Source organism: Antennarius striatus, chromosome 18 (assembly GCF_040054535.1).
Source record: "Antennarius striatus isolate MH-2024 chromosome 18, ASM4005453v1, whole genome shotgun sequence".
Taxonomy (NCBI): Eukaryota; Metazoa; Chordata; class Actinopteri; order Lophiiformes; family Antennariidae; genus Antennarius; species Antennarius striatus.
In genome coordinates, this window is record NC_090793.1 from 8,365,615 (window position 1) to 8,385,918 (window position 20,304).

Sequence of the window (20,304 nt, forward strand, 5' to 3'; positions counted from 1 at the left end):
GCAACACGCTGCAGTGTTATAGAGTCAGAACTGCAGAATGCTTTACTCTTTTTAGTTCCCACATTATTACTGTTCATCATATATTCGGTGTCAAGGAAAGTAAGAAGGTTTTCTGTACCCGAATACACCTCAAAACAACTCCCACAGTCCAAAAAAACCCAACTCTAAGCATAATTCATTTAAATCTGTTGACAGCTTTTTAATATATCTAGAGGAAAAGCAGACAAACAAACAGAAGCCAGTCAGGTAATAAATGTGTTGTGTCATTTTGACATTTGAACAAGGACAGCCTTGGCAAATATTTAAAAAAAAAAAAAAAACGAAAGAAAAGAAAATGAAAATGACAAGGATGAAGGCCTCTGGATGAACATGGAGATGAAAACACACACACACACACACACACACAGACAGCTGTCACACAAAATGAAACTTACAACCACTTCAACCTCCTTTATTACCACGGAATAGAATCAACAACCCTGTAACACAGTCTCAATGAACACGAAACAGAGAATCCTCCCATTTGAAACCACTTTCATTCACTCGTACACGATATATTTTTATGACATGTTTTCTCAATGATTGAATCTAATCAAAGATATTTAGATGACAGTTGTGTTAAAATTATAAAGAAAATAAAGCAAATAGCTGTGGGGGGCAGGGGGGGGGATCTGGAATAAGCTCCAACTACCCCCGTGACCCACAAAAATGGAAAAAGTGGTTCGGAAAATGAATCATGTAAATAAAAAAAATGTGCTGATCCCAAAAAGTTTCTTACAAATGTCATTGAGAAATTTTAATTTGATGAGCTCATCAGTTTTCTTTCTCCTATAAAACCTATATAGTTTATTTTTGATTAATTCACTACGCGCTATATATGAGCTGTACAATTGTAAATCTATTTTACTTTTTCGAAAGAAGCATTTTATGGAGTTAATTTATTCCCTCACTCTGGGAAAGATAAACTGCAGTGGATGGAGTCCTTTTATGCATCAATAACTCCAGCAGAAATAGTTTTAACACCGTCTTCTACAGAATGTATTAAAGCTCCCCATAAAATCTAATTCTCCTATCTTTGGTTTGAAGTGTGACTGACACACTCAGACACACACGGATCGACCGCTCCGTAATTAGTCTCTCACTGGAAAGATGTCCAGATTACTTCCTTTCCTTTATCGGTATTTTCTTTGTTAATCCCTTTTGTGTCTTCAAGTCAATCCCAGATGAAAGACCACAAACCATTTAAATTCCTTCACCTGGTGATGCTGCGGTGGATGAATCTGACCCTTCATTTTTAATTCTCGCCACCGTCGCCTCCTCCTTCTCCCCCCCCGCTGGCGTTTGGGTTTGTTCCTCATCTACACTTCCTGCCAGGTAATTCCACGGCTTCCAAATGGACTTGACGATCTTGGAGATCACCTTGAAAAATAAACAAGCGTTCAGATATAAACTTATTCGGTTCAGTGATACTGCTGCGGTTTGTTACAACTAAACCAGAAACGAACCTTCTTCTCAGTGGGAGCGGGGGGGGCCGGTGGCAAGAGGAACTCCTCCGAGTCAGGACCGGGTTCCAGCGTCTCTAACAAACTCTGTCCTGGGATCATCTGGAAGGTCACGAAGGACCCTGGAGATTCTGACCGCCAGGGGTCTGAGGCTGAGGACACCATCGAGTGGGTTGTTATCTCGGGGGCCCACATTCTTTTGTGATCAATACACTTAATTGGAAGACCGTCCTTACAATTATCAGCGCCGTGAAGGGAGGCTTCCTCTTCAAGGTCGACCAGTCCAGTCCAGTTCGAAGGGGACGCGTCTCTGCCGTCTGGCGTCCCTGCAGGGATAGATTTGAAAAACACATTTATGTTATTGTTCAGCTTCTGATCCATCAGCTGGTGAGCAGATCCGATCATCACAGACGAGTGCAGAACCTCTGGTAGCGGATTGGTCCCTAATCAAGTCAGGTTTCTTCGTCCCTGTGGAGTCGGCATCAGCCGAGCCTGCGAGGTAGCTCCAGGGCATCCACAGGGACGTGTAGATCTGAGAGAAGGAGCCCGATTCCGTCACTTTACCTGGGAAAATGGAATAGCTGCAGCTTAAATGACAATCTCAGAATGATTTCATCCTGTTTGTCTCAATGTTTCACTTTTTAATCAAACAAATGAAGAACAAGGAAGAACAACGACGGATTTCAGACGGTAAACCGAGATGCTTCAGTCACACATCCTCTCCTCTTTTCCTCTCTATCTCTCCCACTGCTTCTGTCACTCCAGCTGTTTCACACAGACGTGACAGAGGGATGGACGATGTGGATCGGGAAATCAGTGTTGCCATAGCGACGACAGGTTTATGGCTTTATAGATTTCAAGACATCTTGCCAACAGATGACAGCTAGCCAGTGGCATATTAACAGGAACACTGTCTGCTGTTAAATTTAGAAAAAAGATCAAATTACACTCAATTGCATTAAAAGACATTAATATAATGTACCTGCCAAAAGGAGGCATAATTTAACCCTGTGCATACGAACATTATGCCAAACAGAGTTTTTCCAGTAACAAGAATATTTCCTAGTTAAGTTAAAATAGTTCCACAGATCATCCACACTTGTCAGTGATATTAATACGAATTCAGTATTCTTTAAATGAATTTAAGAGCCACTGCTACACTCACCTCTGTAGCAGTAGGCGTCATACAGAGCGGTGGCGTTGTCGTTCGTGCTATTGGGCGCCACGGTGCGGACGCCAGGCTGGGTTCCTCCACAATCTGGGCCAGGCCGGGTCACAGGATAGCGGACGCTGCCGTCAGACAACCAGCCCGGGGCACAGCTGTCCAGACCGGCACTCCACGCCAGATAAAGCTGCCCCACCGTGGCCAGCTGCCCCCCTAGGGACACGCAGCGGTCCGAGGCTGAGGACAAAGACAGTCTTCCCGGGACGGAGGAGTGAAACACCTCACCTTGAAGGAGACAGAACAGGAGTTGAAGAGCAGGGAGGCACCTGATCGAATATAAACCACTTGTAATGTCATCTAAGAGTACTTAAATTCAGGTGATACCATGGTGGGATTTTAACCCAGCTGTTTCCTAAAGCTCAGACAGCTTGTTCAAAAATGGTACGTTTGGGTGGATATTTCTTGGAAGAGCAGCACCGAAAGAAGATTTTAACAGCAGCATACTTTAGTACTAGATGCCAGTCTGGCTGGTTTCTCTAGCTGCACAACCCCCGCTTTAAATTATATTAACATTCTATATTTATTTTCAATAAATGTCAGAAGCTGCCCAAAATCAAGTTGTAGCTGGTGTCTAACTTATCAAGTCTATCACATTCAGCTCCAAGCTCATTGGTTGCTGTGATGTAAACAAAAATTCAAAAAAAAAGGTCAACTCCTTAAAACCATTTAATTCATTAAAAGTTTCATTTCATGATAGAATGACATTCGGTCCCTTTAATTCGATCAAGTCTTATCAATCAAATGTAGTTGATGTTGGTCATTATCAACGCAGGTTTTGTGTAATCTGTCTGACAAACACACACACACACACACACACGCACACGTACGTGCGTGTGTGCGTGTGTGTGTGTGTGTGTGTGTGTGTGTGTGTGTGTGTGTGTGTGTGTGTGTGTGTGTGTGTGTGCGTGTGTACCATCCAGTTCTTTTGCTAAACAGTACACATCAAACAGCTCCTTTCGGTCCCTCTTTCCATAGTTCCTCACTCCAGCAGAGTACTCCTTGTGTCCATGGCAACCTAGTTCTGGAAGCTGGACAGAATAGCTGTGAAGAAAACCATGTGGTCGTCATTAAAGGGAGTGAACCTCTCTATTAATGACAGGAAATAGGAAGCATCATGTCGTGAACTCTTTACTGTTTGAGCTCCATCTCGGCACAATATATATATTTTCATTAAAACTTTAAATGTTAATTAAATATAAAGTCTTGGTTGTAATCTTGCATAAAGGTCAGTGAGTTTGAGTGAATTAAGGCACAGTTAGAAACAAGAGTGGTTGAATGGAGAGGCATGATGAAGAGACTAATGACAAAACAGGAACTGATTGACAGCAGATGATCCTTAGAATAATAAAAGAATAAAGTCGTCTCAGACAGAGCTTAAATAAAGTAATTGAGGGATTATTTATTGGTCAAAGGTAAAAGAAATAGATTCATTTAATCAACTGCGTAATTTTTAATCAATAGTTGGGAAAAATACTGGTAATATATCTGCTCCACTTGTTGAATAATAGATGGTAAGACTGAGTGTCTTGTCTCCACCTCTGATATAAATTTCTCAGGTGACACAACTGCAGTGCAAAATATTTTCCACAATCAATAATCAATGTGTTCCTCATCAGCAGCGGTCTCTGCTTCTGCAGTGACCAAGGAAACATTTGAGTAATTTACCTAAATTAAATTTTTACCTAAATTAAAATCAGCCTAAAATAAAGCCTACTCACCAAACCTTAAAGCTTCCTAATTTATCAATTTAGGCCAAAAAAAAACCAGGCGCTTTTATTTTTTTTATCCCTGGAGTTTATCTAATTACTTTCCAATTAATCAGAAAAATAACCTGCAGCTTAATCAACGGTAAATAACATTTCAAATCCCAGCAGGACGAAATGCTGCAAGTTTGACAAGAAGCAGAAGGAAGTTCTTGAGCGTCTCCTCACCGGACTGTCTGATCGTCCAACCAGCCGGCGGCACAGCTGTCGAAGCCGTCATAGTACGCCGCCCACAGCTGGGCGGGTGTGGCCATCTGAGCCGACATGTCCTGGCACGCCTGCTGGGCATCGGCGAAGGAAAAGGCGTAGCGAGCTCTGGGATCCTGGTAGTGGAACACCACACCTACATCGGAAGACGTGTGGACACAGCGGATGTGTGAAATATATAATAAACATGTTAATGTGGTCACAGGCTGAACCTACCAGAGACTACCAGGGGCACGGTGTCCCTCTCATAGTCATGATCCACCACAACCTGACAGCGGTAGGTGCCCGAGTCGTTGGTGCGAACGCTGGAGATCTCCATGGTAGCGTTCAGAGGATTGGCAGTGTATCCTGGCAGCGTGACGCGGCCACTGAAAGCCTTATTCACCCTAATTACATCACCTTTGGCACACAAATAACAAGTTTCTTCATTAGAAGTGTCCATTGGCAGCCTGCTGGATTCAGACAGATGGAACGAGATGATGTGGAAGTCCCCAACTTTCCAGGGACTTCCACATTTGATCAACAACGTCAGCTGAACACAAACTTCAATTAAAGGAAATGAGCGACAAAACTGAAAATCCAACCAATCCAGCCCAAGGTAGATGAATTCAATCTGCATCTTCTCTCCTAAAGTCCCCCGAGGAGTTTAGAACTTTTTGTAAGCCCAACAGAAAAGCACCAATCAGAAGGGTTGTCTCATTTTCATTACAGGAGTTTCAACAGCCAACTCATTGTCATTGTTTCAGCAGGTGGGACCTGCAGCTTACTTCATTAACACTCTGAGTGAAAGTGTAACCCATGTGATAATTGTTCACATATATAGTCACTCTATGCTGTTTAATACAGCAACATTAACGGACCGACTCTCTGAGCTCCTGTGGGAATGTTGGGTGAAGCGTGTCGGCGTGTAACCAGACCTCTGTGTCCGTTTTACCTTCTGCTGAAAGCACAACCTGCTCCACAGGAGCCCCCGGCCCTCCTGCAGGCAACACGGTGCGAGTCCAAAGGAGGTGGGGGGGTGAAGCGGAAGGGCCAGTCTGGAGGGTGAAGACACACGGGAGGATGGCCCTGCCTGCCAGCTGCTGTCGTACAGTAGGATGAGTCGTCCGACGCATCGTCACTATAGAGGAGGCTTCACCTGGAGAGGAAGGAGACCACAGGATTACAGCATGTCTTATTAATATGATTTGACAGGCATGAAGAATTTGATGTGTTTTTATACCTTATTATATAGGTATGATGTATAGAAAGTGTAGTGCCTACGTCGCATGTGTAAAACTCAAGGCACAGGGGCCAAATTTGATCCGCCACATCGTTTTATGTGGCCCACGAGAGCATAAAAGGTCAGAGTGTCTAAAAATAAATAGGTCAAAAGTGTGCTTTGACCAAAACTACATTTCCCACAATGCAGTAATTAAGCCCATTTTAACTCTAACAAAAACATATAGAACAAAGTGAACGTCCTAACTTGTGTTTGATTTTATTTTTCTTTCTTCACTTGGATAGTTTGATCCTTGATTGATGGAGTTCTGTGGGTTTCAAAACCCGACTAACATAACAGAGCAACAAGCAAACATATTTTTTCTGTGCAACTGTAATGTTTGTAACTTGAATAAGTAATACATTCAACATTAAGGAGTAGTTACATTTATATTACATTGAGTTACATTTAGTTACATTTTTAAGTTACGTCTGGCCCTATGAGGACAGCCATTATGCTGATTTGGCCCCTGCTCTATGTTGTCTTCTAAAGACCCTCACTGACAGCTTCAAACCCATATGTCCACACAAGAACACGGTTTTATCATCTCACCAATGACGTATCATCAGTCCTTCATAAACAGTGGAGATGCTGCGTAAAACATTAGGAGGTCATTTCCTGATCCTCTCTGACCGTCGGGTCACTTGAAAACAGCACCAACCGACCTCACTGCCTTCACAGGTCAAGGGTCTGGGCAGCACGAAGAAAATTATGGAATACTCAAACATTCCACAGGTAACGAGGTCCATTAACGGTCCCTCAGAGGATCAGTCACTCACTCGTAAAGATGGGACGAGGGTCACTTCTGAAAAAGTCTGCAAATAGTCCAACAGTTTAAGAGGAAAGTTTCTCAGCATTTAACTCCAAGGAATTTGCAGATGTCTGCATTTACAACCCATAATATGTTCAAACTTTACCCCAATAGACAACCATCAGGCATAAAGGTGAATAAGAAGCCAGCATCTGCTTCGCTGCATTTTAGAGACACACACATGCAACGGCAGAGTTGGATTTGTGGTCTTTCAGATTGATATTAGCAATCCACTCTGTCTGCTGGCCTTGATCTGCAGGTTCAATGTAACCATGACAACAGGATCACCTGTAAAGACCAAATTCTCCAACCAAGACGACTTCATCTTTTGCCAAAACTTCTTTTGCCCAGAATGTATTTTATTTTGATGACAGACAAAATATTGTTTAGATGTGATTTAGTTTCATGGGGCTGTGCTCTGTTTTCTGGGTCTTTATAAATACACACACACACACACACACACACACACACACACACACACACACACACACACACACACACACACACACACACACACACACACACACACACACACACACACACACACACACACACACACACACACTGACCCTTTCCAACTTGTCTTCTCCTGCTCTCTCATCTGCATTTCTTTCCTGCCTGTTTTTGTCCATTTAGAGCTAAAATGCCCCCCCCCCCACAAAAGAAAACTTCAAAGCATCAAAAGAAATTATATTGAATACACTGAGCTAAACTTCCATCTTCTCACAGTCATGCAGTAAAACCAGAGCTGAAGCTGCAGCATCATTATTGTGGAGTTCAAAGTTGTGCAGATTTCATTAGAAATCTTGGCTTGCCTTCCTCCTCCTCCTCCTCCTCCTCCTCCTCCTCCTCCTCCTCCTCCTCCTCCTCCTCCTCCTCCTCATTCTCCTTTGCTTACTCTATAATCTCAATGCTGATGAATTTCCTTAACGCTGAAATCACCGGAGGCCTCTTTCATGCTCTGACGGGCGATTAAAGTGTTTTGCCAATTGAGTCCGAAACAGGTGAGGAGTGAGAGAGACCCATAGTAATTACAGTGTGACGGTTGGTGAGCAAAGAAATGGTGTGTTTTTGTGCGAAACAATAAATTTGTGCTCAGCTGCATGGACTTTTTATCACATGACCTTTGAATTTTCAGAATAATGATCACATCTTCAGTCTTTGTGTGAATGCAGTGGAAGAAGAGCATCAACACTCCATAGTAAGTCAGCCATCATGTCAGCAAAGCAAGAAACGGGATAAATGGAAAGATTTAAGCTCAAAAATGTTGCATTTTACATTTAAATGTCACATGTAGTAAATGGTGATTTTTAATAAATAAATGAGCAGAATATGTAGAGAAGTATCCATCCATCCATCCATCCATCCCTCCATCCATCCATCCATTTACTTCCGCTTTATCCGCCGCAGCGGGTCACGGGGAGCTGGAGCCTATCTCAGCTGGCATAGGGCATGAGGCGGGGGACACTCCGGGCACGACGCCAGTGTGCCACGAAGCCACGTAAAGAAGTGTAAGAAAACAAAACAGAAAAACAGGAAACAAAGCCTTATTTGGATTTGAATATTGAATTGCTGAAGGATTTTACCATTTGCATTACAATTGAACGGCTTTTCACAACATTAACCCCCCCTGAGAGCATCCCTCTGAGTAGGAGAACAACCCTTATGACCCCCCCCCCCCCCCCCCCCCAAATCACATGAAATCATGGCATCACAAATAACAGGAAAAACCACGAGAGCCAGAACCAAAGGCAGAGCAGGAAGGAAAGATTAGGAAGAAGATTGCGGATATGAGGGCAAACCGCCGAGGGAGGAGAAGGAGGAGATAGTCACAACTGAAAGGAGGAAAGTGAGACTGTGGATGACAGTAGCATGGTAATGACAGATGGGACAAAGGAAGAACGACCTAAAAAAGAGAAGGGGAAAGCTGGAGGAGGCATTAAAGGACACTTTCTATCATTAACAGATGTCCTCTCATTCCAGTTGGTCCATGGAGCCGTTTAAATCATGAATAAATTGCAAAGAGGATAAAAAGATAGACATCACTGCTTTTAAATTTAGACTACAAATTGTACTGGCTGATTGAGTTTGATAATTTCATGCCAAATATGGATTTATCACGTGTTTTGTTGCCCGCAGACTCATATGTAAAAAATGACAAGAATTGCTGCTGCAAAACAAATAATACAGGAATTCATATTTGAAATGCTGAGTTCACAAAATACATACTCCTTATCTGATGCGAAAAAAGTTAATTTTTGGGTTGAATTATGTCTGCAGTAAAGATTTACAGTCAAAGAATTCAATCATTTGTGTTTCAGTCATTTCTATATGCAGTTATACTTCTCAGGGTCATACTGTATATAGCTGGATAGTTTCCCAGCATGCATTAGGGGGCAGGCGTGTGGCATGTACAGGTTATCGGTTGCAAGGCTAACACTCGGAGATTAAATTGCTTTAATCTCTTTAAAGGAACAGTTTGACATTCTGGGAAATAAACTGTTTTACTTGCTATGGGAGCGTTAAGATCCATAGGATGCGAACACAGCCTTTTGCATTCACTTCCTAAATATTTAAGCATGTTTTCATGGAGCTTTTCAGATACAAAGATGGATAAAACAGTGAAATGCCACTAGGAATGTAGGGGGCAATGTAGCTACAATTCCAGCAAGTCACGTTGTTGTTAAGAAGCAAGGAAGAAGAAATAAGTGAAGTGGACAGTATAAATAAACCCAACGACCTTCGACCTCTGATTGTTACCTACCTATGCTTTTGCCACTTTTTATCTCAAGTCTACATTGTCGCTGCCTCCAATAACGTCATCATATCTGACTCTTCACTGCCCTCTTGTGGATGTATCAATGTGTACATATGTGAGAATCAGATGAATCGATTTTCTTATGTAAATGCAGCATGAATAAGTGTTTAGATGTCTGTGAATACCATTTCTGCGAATCAGATAAGTAACTGCCATTCAGATTCCGGAATGTGTGATAAAACCAGACAAAACCACAATTGAATGTGGAGGAATAGCTGTCTACTATCACGTGTTGTATTTCTGAATATCAGCGATACAGTTTCTCTTTTTAATAAGAATCCAGGCTGACCAGCTACCATCATGCATGCCAACTGCAGGAAAAGTAATTAAGGGAAGGAACTTATCTTTTCTGCAGGCAGTCAGCAAGCTGCATGGGGGACCTGAAACCAGTGATACAATCCACCAGAGACCTGCAGCTCTGAGATGGTTTGTCTTCTTGTTCCATAATTGTGAGGGATTTTTTTTGCACAGTTGTAGTCGAACAGATGGTCGACTAAACTTACATAAATGAGTCTGGAGGTATTCCAGCTAAATCCCACTGAGCATGTCTGTGAACATGTCACCTCTCACTTACGACGCTCCACACACATTTGGGTCGATGGAAAACTCAAAGTGTAAATGTTTCTTTTTTTTAAAGTATGAAGATCTTTTTTACTCATTCGTCTGCTGACATCATCCATCATAGATTTCTTTAGGTCAGAATTCCTTCATTTTTGCAAGTCATGGAGATGCAGCAGTTTATGAAAAAATGTAAGTGGGGTGGAGAAGTCTTACCCCTGCCCAAGTAGAGCAGCAGCATCAGAGCAAAGAGGAACCGCTGCCCGGCTGCAAACAGAAGGAGGACCATCCTGGACCTGCAAACAGAGAAACACGAAAGGAGAGCAGTGAGACAGGGTCGGTAACCAGTGAGACACTTCTTTATGCAGTAGGTTTTCTGTCAAGACTCCATGTTTTAATGAATGGGTAGGTATTTGGCAGTCTGCACCTTCCCCAAGGTAAGACTATTATTGTTTTCTGTTGATGCATCATTTCCAATGTGCCCCTAAGCAGTAAAAGGTCCTTTTAAAGACTCACTATATAAGAAACTATATAGACTGCATACATTCTCTAAGGCCAGATAATCCAGCATACATCCGTGAATGTCTTGCTATGCACTGAGTTATGTTTAGGCAGACGTCAGAAATGTTGTAGCTGAGGTTGCAGCTGGTGACTCTTTTAAGATGTAAACTTTGATCTGCTGAAGAAGAGAATACCATGACAGGAAGAGGTTGTTACTCTGTTTGTAACATTATACCATGTATGTTGCATTGCTGATATTTTTACTCCCCATCCTTTAGGACACATTGTAAACAATCACTTCCCAAACGCAATAAAAACAGAGGGTTTGGCCGGGATGCTCAGACCTGGTTGGAGATCTGGAACTGAGCATATCTCTGTTTGTTCTCCTTGCGAGTAAAAATACAACTGTTGTCTTCTCCTTTTTGTGAGTATTTTCATGTTTTAGTGTTTGAACCTGACACTCAGTCCAAAACTCAAATAAGTGATGACGTAAAAATAAACCCAAAGAACCCAGTTTTTTCTTAATGAAAACTCTAAAGGATGGAGACATTGAGTTTAGTCTTTAAAACTAATTTGATCTTGGAGCAGACACACAGTAGTAAATCTAATGTATCCAAAGATTTTGCTACCGGTTAGAGATTGAATGAACTTTAAGTCCTCAGCACTGATTCCGGTGTCTTCCTTCTGAAATCCAATCACACGTCAGAAATGTGCTGCTTACTTTGCGAGAGGATTTGGCCGGAGGCCAGGAGCTCCTCATCTCGACGGAGAGAGAGAGTTCAAATGCAGCTTTATTCCCTCTACGAGTGAAATGATGTCAAGACAAGAATACTCCGGTGAAAACGGCTTTGTTTACTGTGCCGATTTCAAGGTAAGTTAACAACACAAAACAACTAATTTATCAATTTGGCCTTGGGCAAAAAAGTGGTTCTTCATCCCTTTCTGGCTGCATTGGCGTTATCGACAGACACTAACACTTCAGCTTCATGAAGTAGAAAAAACTGCTTTGCATACACCACGGTAACCATGGTCTATGCCAACAGCATCCTCGATACTCAGGAAAAAAGATTATGCAACACCAGTTCAGGCCTTTATTGATGAATAGCAGCTCTCTTCTCTGACTATGTGAAAACCTTTAGATGCACAAAACTGGAGCTGCATGTTGGGAACAGCGGAGGAAAACACTGTGCGACAAATGCCACATTATACCACCAATACGGAACAATCTGTTGAGTCATTTTTAATAACGGGCAACTCTCTGAACTCTTGAGAAAGTGGGTTCCAGGGGGCTGAGGCCCCCGCCGAGCCACCAACTAGTGGGTGAGGACTCCGTGATGGGCTGTGACAGATTGGGGTCGAGTTGTTGGTCCTTTTGCATGTTGAGGAAAGGGTTTGAGCTAGCTGGGTGGGTGACAGGAGATTTCTTTAGACTTGGAGAGGGTCATGACACTGAGGAGTTTGCCCAACCTGGAAGGGGAGAGCATTATAAAGCGCTGTATTGGAGAGCCTGGGACTGGCTGGGGCCCAACATCCAGGGTCCACAGCAGCAGAATACAGAGTGTAGCCCACAGACATCTCTATGGATGACATACAACATGCACTGTGTACCTATAGAGGCCCACCTTTTTACCAGCTAGGATTTACGACATACAGTGCACCGACCGCCCAATGGCACCAGCTGCATACTAACCGATAAGGCTTTTTGTTGGGGACGAGACATCAGATGTCGTGAACGCCTCCCTTTAAATGGCCCCTCTTCACTTTCACAGGCGCAGTTGTGTTGTGAGAAGAAAAGAGACAGAAGTCTCTAAATGCTTCAGTGGACTTCATTGTCCAGCGGACACATTTTGACGACGTGGCCTGAAAGGAGACGCTTTCTTTAGGTCATTGTGAGAGCCGGAGAGCCAAGCGCAACGGAGCCAAAGACGAGCCTGGCAGGCTCACATTACGGCTCAGCGTTGAGCTGTCAATCTGAGGAAGGAGGAGGCCAACGGCATCACGATCGCCGTGACGCAGGAAAAGATGGGTCCCGCTCAGATATTTGAGTTCTGAAGTTGGTGGGAAAACTGAGAAGTGTGGAACTTATGAGACACATGCTCACACTGACACAGTCATGGATCTACCTCTCATGATTATGTTTCATTGACTTGTATTTCCCCCTGATGGTAAACTCTAACCATTGAATAACCTCCATAAAGACGATCTGTGTGCTAAAATCTAATGGTTTTTGTTACAGGAACTTAAATTTTATCCTCAAAATAAATGTGATTTTCCACAATGTGACTGTAGAAACACTTTTATGTCCACACAACATGAGAGTCAGAGTCATCTGCATAAAACAAACATTTAGACCTGGTATTAACACGGCATCCTGTGTTTGGGCTCCAGATTCCCTTAAAATCATGCAATTTTAGAAGTCCTGCAGTCAGGAGAAGCTCAATCCAGGGTTGATGAAATTCAAAATCGTCTGTGTCTTCTAAATTTTCAATTAGATGCAAACCATTTAGTTCTTTCCTTGTAAAAACTTGTCTGCTCTCTTGGCTGCCAACATTCAGCAGACATTCCTAACAAATTTCACTAATTATAAAGTTTTACGTCAAATCATTTCATCCTTTGTGTTAAAGCAGTCTTATCCGTTTGTCTCAGACATGTGACATTATTTGACGTTATTTTCATATTGCAATCAAGAGAAGAATATGCAGATGAATCTTAATACCTGAGATAAGACTTGCTTCTCAACACAAATTATTTATCCCCCTTTCACTCTGTTTGCACATTTGTTTAAATTCACATTAGTGAAAATCTGATCTTGATGGAGATAATCCATCAACCTGACTGGTAGCATAATAAGATGCCGACTGAACATGATTATTGCAGAGGTGTGTGTTGGGTTGCTGACAACAGAAGGCCACTCTTATCGCACTGCAACATGAGGTGATGGCGGCGGACCAGTGGGGAGACAATGGGCTTCAGGATGTTGTCACAGATACACTGTGCATTCAAATTAGCACCAACAAGCCACACTGCTTGTAGCTGATCCTTGTCTACAACGTAACCCTGCCACCACCTTGCACCGCCGCACAACGCCATACTCAATGTCTACCATCTGCCTGATGTGGTGTTGACTGGATTCATCTGGGACTGGAAATATCCCAAAATGTGGCGTCAAGGATGAGCGCTAAAATCTGTTATGATGACACGCATTCCTGAGACGGTTTATGAATGTTTGGACCGAGGTCATTGGTTAAGCAAACCAGCTTCTACCCCTAGCCAGATCAGAAGCTGGTCTCAGCCGATCTCCTGGTCCTGGGCTGGAATGGTAACACATAGCCTGCTTCTATATTCTTATTGTGACCAACACAGTGCACACGTGAGCAAACTAAGACTGTGGCTGGAAAACAACATTTATTTTTCATATTTTACAGGACGTCCTGACACACAACCCCCGAATGAAGCAGCAGACTTCAGCCTGAAGATGCACATATAGCTGAAGAGGAGAGGCAGAGTCTGACGGTTTGTCTTGCTTGTCCCTGGTGAAACATGGCAGGAGGAGGTGATTCCTCTCCTTCTCTTTTTCTTTAATCATGTCTCTCAAAGCCATTACCTCCAGAGAGTCTGCAGAGCGAACGGGAGAGTAACCGCTCATAATGAGTGACAGACAAAGTGGTGAGCTGAGAGAGGAAGGAAATGAAAGAAGAGGAATGAAAGGAAAGGTCATTTTATCTCCCACATTACGCTACTATACCGTCCCGATGAAAGCTCTCCAGGCTCAGAAGCTGGATAATTCATTTTTATTTGCTGTTTTCCAGTCAAAGGCTGCAGCCAGACTCAACACGTTTGTGACTGAAATCTAAATGTCAACGTGCTTCCACAGAATGTTCAATAATTAATTGTAATGTCCAGCGATATTACTGGGTGTGGGAACGGAGGGTTTTTGAAACCGGTTTGAAGAAAGCTCAAACGTGTGTGCAGTGAAACACAGTTTGATTATTAATTTAACAATTACTGAAGTGGAAACACACTAATGTGATGTTTACAGCTCTTTTAACATCCATCTATTTCCAGCTTCCTTCAGATGTGCTCATTTTCTCTCTCCACCTCCTAAAGCTTCTCTTTCTGATGTAGTCACGGTTTGATTGTGTGTTTACATGTATATAACATATAGGTTTGACTATAAGACACAGCATACCTAATTAAAATGAGATTTACATACGAGCGAGCCACGATATTTAAAAGCCTGCACATCAACAGCTTTTCTTCATAAAGTAAAAACCAGACAGCATCAGACAGCCGCCTCGCTGAAATCAATCATGGCTTATTTCTGTAATGCATCAAAAAAGATCAAATCAGTCCGGCATCAATTGATTTGTTCCAGTTGAACCTTTCTCTGAAAGTGGATAAAAAAAAAAAAAAGGACTTCAGAGACAAAAAAACACAAAAAACAAGTTGATTTATTTTCTGTAAAAACTGTGATGTCCTTAAACAGCAGTCGAATAGGAATCTCTTCTTGGATTAATTATGTACAAATATTCTATGGTGGCTATTCATGCCTGAAAATCCGAGGAAGCTTCCTCTTCCTGTCTACCCGAGCATGTTTCTAGGGCAGCACAAAATGGACAACACAAATGCTGGCCCCTATAGTGGGCCTTTCTAGATTTCTAGACAACGACACATTTTAAAGAAGTTGTTACATCTTATGACTTATAGTCAAAACGTTACGCAGCCAGGATCCAGGATTCTGGAGTCTCTAAACATTTTAATCCCCTTGCAGAACCAACTTCCAGTCTTGGTCCAGGCAACAGAAACCAGCTAAAAACATCCTTATTACTAAAGCTTAGGCTTATGCTAGCACTTAGCTATGCCTTTATAGACTATGACTACCCCTCATGATGCACTGAGCTCCTCTCTACCCCTCTCCCTCTCCTCCTCTATGCATTCATGTCATTAATGCAAGTTAATAATGTCTGCACAATCTTTGTGCTTAATGGTATCAAAGGTTACCGTGTATCTACCGCTCGGGGCCAGCCTTATTAGCGCTGTTATAACCACTATTAAGAGTATTAGCATGCCATTGGTAAAGTATTTAAATACTTTTTGTTTTGATCTGGCGTTACATGAATAAAAAATGGTCTTAAAATGAATTGATGGTTAAAGTGGGAGGGTGAGTTGTAAGCACACGAAGAGATGCCACTAAATCTGACACATCAAATCTGTAAATAAATAAAAATATGGAACGAGATAATGATTCTAGGGTCAGAGGCCAAGTAAACGTAGCTGGGGACTCTCTAAGTATCCACCTCACCAGCTGAGACTAAAATATACCAGATGTCAGAGGTGAGGGGTTTGAGCTAAGCCCTGGGTAACAAAGTCAATAAAGGATCAGTGTAGGAGCTGGAACACTGACAGAGAGACGGTCACCAAAAACAAGTGAAAAGGGATATGAGACACAAACAGTCATGCTGTTGGCACCTCATCTGAGAAAAGCTCATCTCAACTGATCTGTCTGTGGAATACCAATGAGGTAAGTAAAGAAGAGGAGCTCTGTCCTTCAAGAGTTTACGACCAGGAAGCAAGAAGAATCCACATCAGTTAGTGACAGGAGGTTCTGGTTTGGTCTGAAACTATGGATTATTAGGGGAAAAACAACGTGTCAGAATCTTCACTGTCTTTGAAAGTGACTCATCAGTTTAATCCTGGCTATGTTTAAAGGCTAGAGCTCTGCCTTAAAGAGCATCTTCTCCAAAGCCAAACATTAGTCTTCCACCAGTCGGTCCCTCGGAGCCTCGGCTCAAAGACAAAGAGAGAGACGCTTCTCTTTGTGTGGGTGAGCGGCTCAGCTGCGGTCTCATATACGCCTCTAATGATTGGCCTGGTGGGCTGCGTTAGACCCTCCCAGGCCAAAACCTGAGGCTGATTGATGGACCGGCTTGTCCAATCCATTTTGGATTTGCAGTGGTTTGGGGACCCATTCTATATGAGAGTTTATGTTCCAAGGCGCCTGAGCTCTAAATGACCTCCCAGTCCCATCCATCAGCTCAACACACATCAATTCAGTGCTTTTTAGAATTTTAACAAGTGTTTATGGTTTGGTCACTGGGATCTGAAATTCTGGAACCCTCCAGTGCTAATAATATGGACAGTTTTGGGTCCAGTCATTGTAAAGTCATTGTTAGTCTAAAGACAATTCCCCTTCTGGCTGTAAAGGGACCACAAAGTTAAAAGATGACCGCCTCAGCTCTAAGACTTCCTCACAGATGAATCTGCTGCTGTTGGGACACAAAAAAAAAGCCAGGAAGGAATGTAAAACATTTTCTCAAACAAATTCAACCAAATTTTAGCAAAGCAAAACACTGAACCATAAGGACTGTGGCTGAATCAGAGGTGAAAGTTATTTTGATTGTTTTCTGCAAGCGGGTGTTGGATTTGCATTTATATGGAATTACTTTGTTAGCTGTTAGCCCTATTTTAATGGGGAATAGACCCCTTAGACCCCAAAGGATGGTGGTTACCTTCATATCATAAGGAATAACCCCACAAACCCTGGATTAGATCGACCTCTCTCCCTTTGAGTAAACCATCAGCGATACTTAAAAATACCTTCATACTTGAAACCGTTGACTTCTAACCAGCAGGGCAAAAGTCTCTCCTTCATTTCATTATAGCATCACACTTACTTAGCCTACTTCAGTGCTGAAACTAATGGCCATCTTCATGGTGAATTAATTTACGAACTATTTTCTGCAGTTTTGAATGGAAAACATTCACTGATTTTTTTTCAGCTCTCACTGTTGACAAATTTGTTTTTGTCTGTATGGACTGTGAAATTATTAAAATTGTATTTATACAAAAAATAACACTCCTGATGGTCAATTTATTATAAAAGTGACCAAAAAAACTCATTTTTCCCAATGAAGGAAGGTAGGAACAAAATCAAAAAGCACATCTATGGGGGGGAGTCAGGGTGGGTCGGTGGTGATTTAATGAAGACAGTGGGAATCTTAGAAAGCGACCAGAAAAGAGTAAAATCAACCCAAAATGTCTTCAGATCGGACGGACACCCAAACATTTGTAAGGAAAACAAAATATTACATGTTAAATGTCACTCTGGATCTTTTGGGGCTGATGTCTTACATGTCAAGCTTGTTTTCTCTCAACACCTCGACTCTCACTGCTTGAAATCTGACAAACTGTAAGTGATGTTGTGTTGCTGCTGTGTTGTTCAGTGCAAACAAACAATGGGTGTTGACAAGAAGGGCCTTTCATGGAAACGCTGTTCTGTGAGTCCTGTGTATAAAAAAAGGCTCGCGTTTCGCCTCTACCATTTGTCATCTATCTAAAAGCATCTACCATTACTCCTTTTCAACCTTCCTCTGATGCAAAGTGACTCCTTGAATGACGGAAGGCACCGAGCCAGACGTGATAAACAAGACCGAGGCTGACTGAGTGCAAATGTGCAGCAACAGACAGTTAAAGTCAGTTCCTACCTATGTTAAAATCAGACCCTTTCCTTCTCTACGCCGCCGCCCTCCTGTCCCTACGCTTTCTTAAGTGCAGCCATGTGTGTGAACACACAGACATGCAACTGCTGCATGCATGCTGGCCCTCGTGAGTGCTCTTTTCTAACACAGCGATGCTCATTCGGACAGAAAGAAAAATGCATGTCGTAAACTTTCATCTTCATTCCTCACTTCTTTGTTACCCATCACACACACACACACACACACACACACACACACATTACATTTCCTCAGCTCGAGCTGGTCCACAGCGGCGTTGCCCGGTTAACCTCTTCAAGCTTTATAGCACTGGCACACAGCTGGTGGTGGGCAAACTAACAAGGCCACAGAAGAAAAGACTTGGACTCGTCCACAGAGGAGCTGTGAAAGGAGACTTTATGGGGCTGCAGGAGCTCTCATATTACCCTTCAATGCAGCTCATTTGTCAAGGTGACCCAAAGTGTTCTCCTCTTTCACAGTGATTTGTGCGTGTCAGTGTTTGTTTACTGAGGAGGCAGGTCATTAATATGAAAGTTGCAAAGATCTACTGAGCACCTTGACACCAGAATGTCACTTATTTCACCATCGTACTGCTGCTTTTTTGTTTTTTAGACTTTACAGAACAAAGCAAACTTATTTCAAGAGGCACTTTAGCAGTACGAACATATACACATATTGTCATGCACATGATGACAGGAGAACTGGTGTGAGTTCCGATTTTGGCGCTTATTCCACATATATCATTTGCTGATACATAAGAGGCTTCACAAACACCTGTTCTGGTGTTAAGAGCTGGATCTGCTTCCACATGAGCATCACTCAGAATGAAGCATCCTCCTCTTTCAGTACTTCATTTGATGTCATCCAAAGGAATATTTTTTTGAAGATGTAGTTCTTGAAGACATCTCCTGAGGGAAACCATGTTGAGGACACACTAACAAGGTTACTTGGTGACTTGATGATTTATGCATGCCCCTACACTGACTCGTAAATATAGACCCACATTAAAAAGCTAGGTAAATAATTCAACGTACCCCGATCGGCTGCGATTTTTTTGCGCAACTCTGTGATCATGCGATTGGAAATGAATAGCCTGCCGCACAGGAAATACTTGCACACAATTAAATTCTGCATGAGCACGTTTTCAGAACAGAAAGTGTGTTTAATGTCACAAACCTGAGAACTGAAACACTTTAAAGCATCTCCTATCAGCTGAGCGCCTCCTCCAACCCGGTTGACTTCCGAACAAATGATGTATTTCATCAAACACGCATCTCTTTCGCACTCTTACCTTATTTTGACGCGTCTCAAGTGATGCGGCAGTCCACTCAGCGGCGTTCGCGGCAGCTTTGCGCCTCAGTGCAGACGCACCAACAGGATGCGTACGGGGGGGGGGGGGGGAGAAAAAAAGGTGAAACAGCACTTCTTTGCGGAGGAAAATGCGGAGTGCAGTGAGCGCACAAGCGCGCTTTCGGTCCGTCGTCAGCGGAATACTCTCCTCCTCAGTGGGCTGGCTGCAGCCTACACGCCTTACATCCTCACACACATCTGCCGGATCGTAATCGAGGCGCGCCCCTGCGTGAACGCGCTCCGACACACACAGCAAGGTGCTTCCACCGTTGTCCCCGAGGGAGCGAGGGGCCACATCGGTTTGAACAAAGAGGCAAAAGCGGTGACAGGCAGACGGCTCCTGCTCCCCCCACTCAGAGAGGGTGGTGGAGGAGGTGAGGATGGAGGTGGGGGTGGGTGGTGCGTGTGTGTGTGTGTGTGTGTGTGTGTGTGTGTGTGTGTGTGTGTGGAACACTTTATATGACTATAATCCGATTCCTTCATAAACCTCAGACTGATCCGTGTCTGTGAATTAATTTCAAATTCACACATGACAATCAGATCCATCATATATTATCTCCTCCTGTGTGTGTGCCCCCCAGTGCGTCACCTCATCACACCTCATGTTCACATGAGACAAAGACGCAGATTCTGAGGTTTGTGGAGGGAAAATGTTGCTGAGCATCAAAACCTTTGCATCATGCATCTCACAATCTGGTAGCAGCCAGTGGTTCGGCACTGCAGAGGGGTCAATACGCACCACACAGCAGCGGCTTCATTAGTAAAGCAAGCAAGGGGGGGGGGGCTTCTCTGCTGCTGATGGAGGCTCTAAC

At 43.0% G+C, this 20,304-nt stretch overlaps 1 protein-coding gene across 1 annotated transcript in view; it reads right to left on the minus strand.

Moving 5' to 3' along the window:
- LOC137612288 (neurocan core protein-like) overlaps nucleotides 1-19,533 on the minus strand; it is a 36,710-nt gene extending 17,177 nt beyond the window's left edge. The window contains exons 1-11 of the mRNA XM_068340748.1: nucleotides 19,434-19,533; nucleotides 10,362-10,441; nucleotides 5,632-5,835; nucleotides 4,914-5,096; nucleotides 4,659-4,833; nucleotides 3,641-3,768; nucleotides 2,668-2,952; nucleotides 1,926-2,066; nucleotides 1,739-1,828; nucleotides 1,506-1,654; nucleotides 1,257-1,419 (exon numbers count right to left, since the gene is read on the minus strand). Of these exons, the coding sequence (XP_068196849.1) occupies nucleotides 1,257-1,419; nucleotides 1,506-1,654; nucleotides 1,739-1,828; nucleotides 1,926-2,066; nucleotides 2,668-2,952; nucleotides 3,641-3,768; nucleotides 4,659-4,833; nucleotides 4,914-5,096; nucleotides 5,632-5,835; nucleotides 10,362-10,434 (1,591 nt within the window). The 5' untranslated portion in view covers nucleotides 10,435-10,441; nucleotides 19,434-19,533. The remainder of the gene's footprint in view (nucleotides 1-1,256; nucleotides 1,420-1,505; nucleotides 1,655-1,738; nucleotides 1,829-1,925; nucleotides 2,067-2,667; nucleotides 2,953-3,640; nucleotides 3,769-4,658; nucleotides 4,834-4,913; nucleotides 5,097-5,631; nucleotides 5,836-10,361; nucleotides 10,442-19,433) is intronic.
- Between the last annotated feature and the right edge of the window lie 771 nt (nucleotides 19,534-20,304).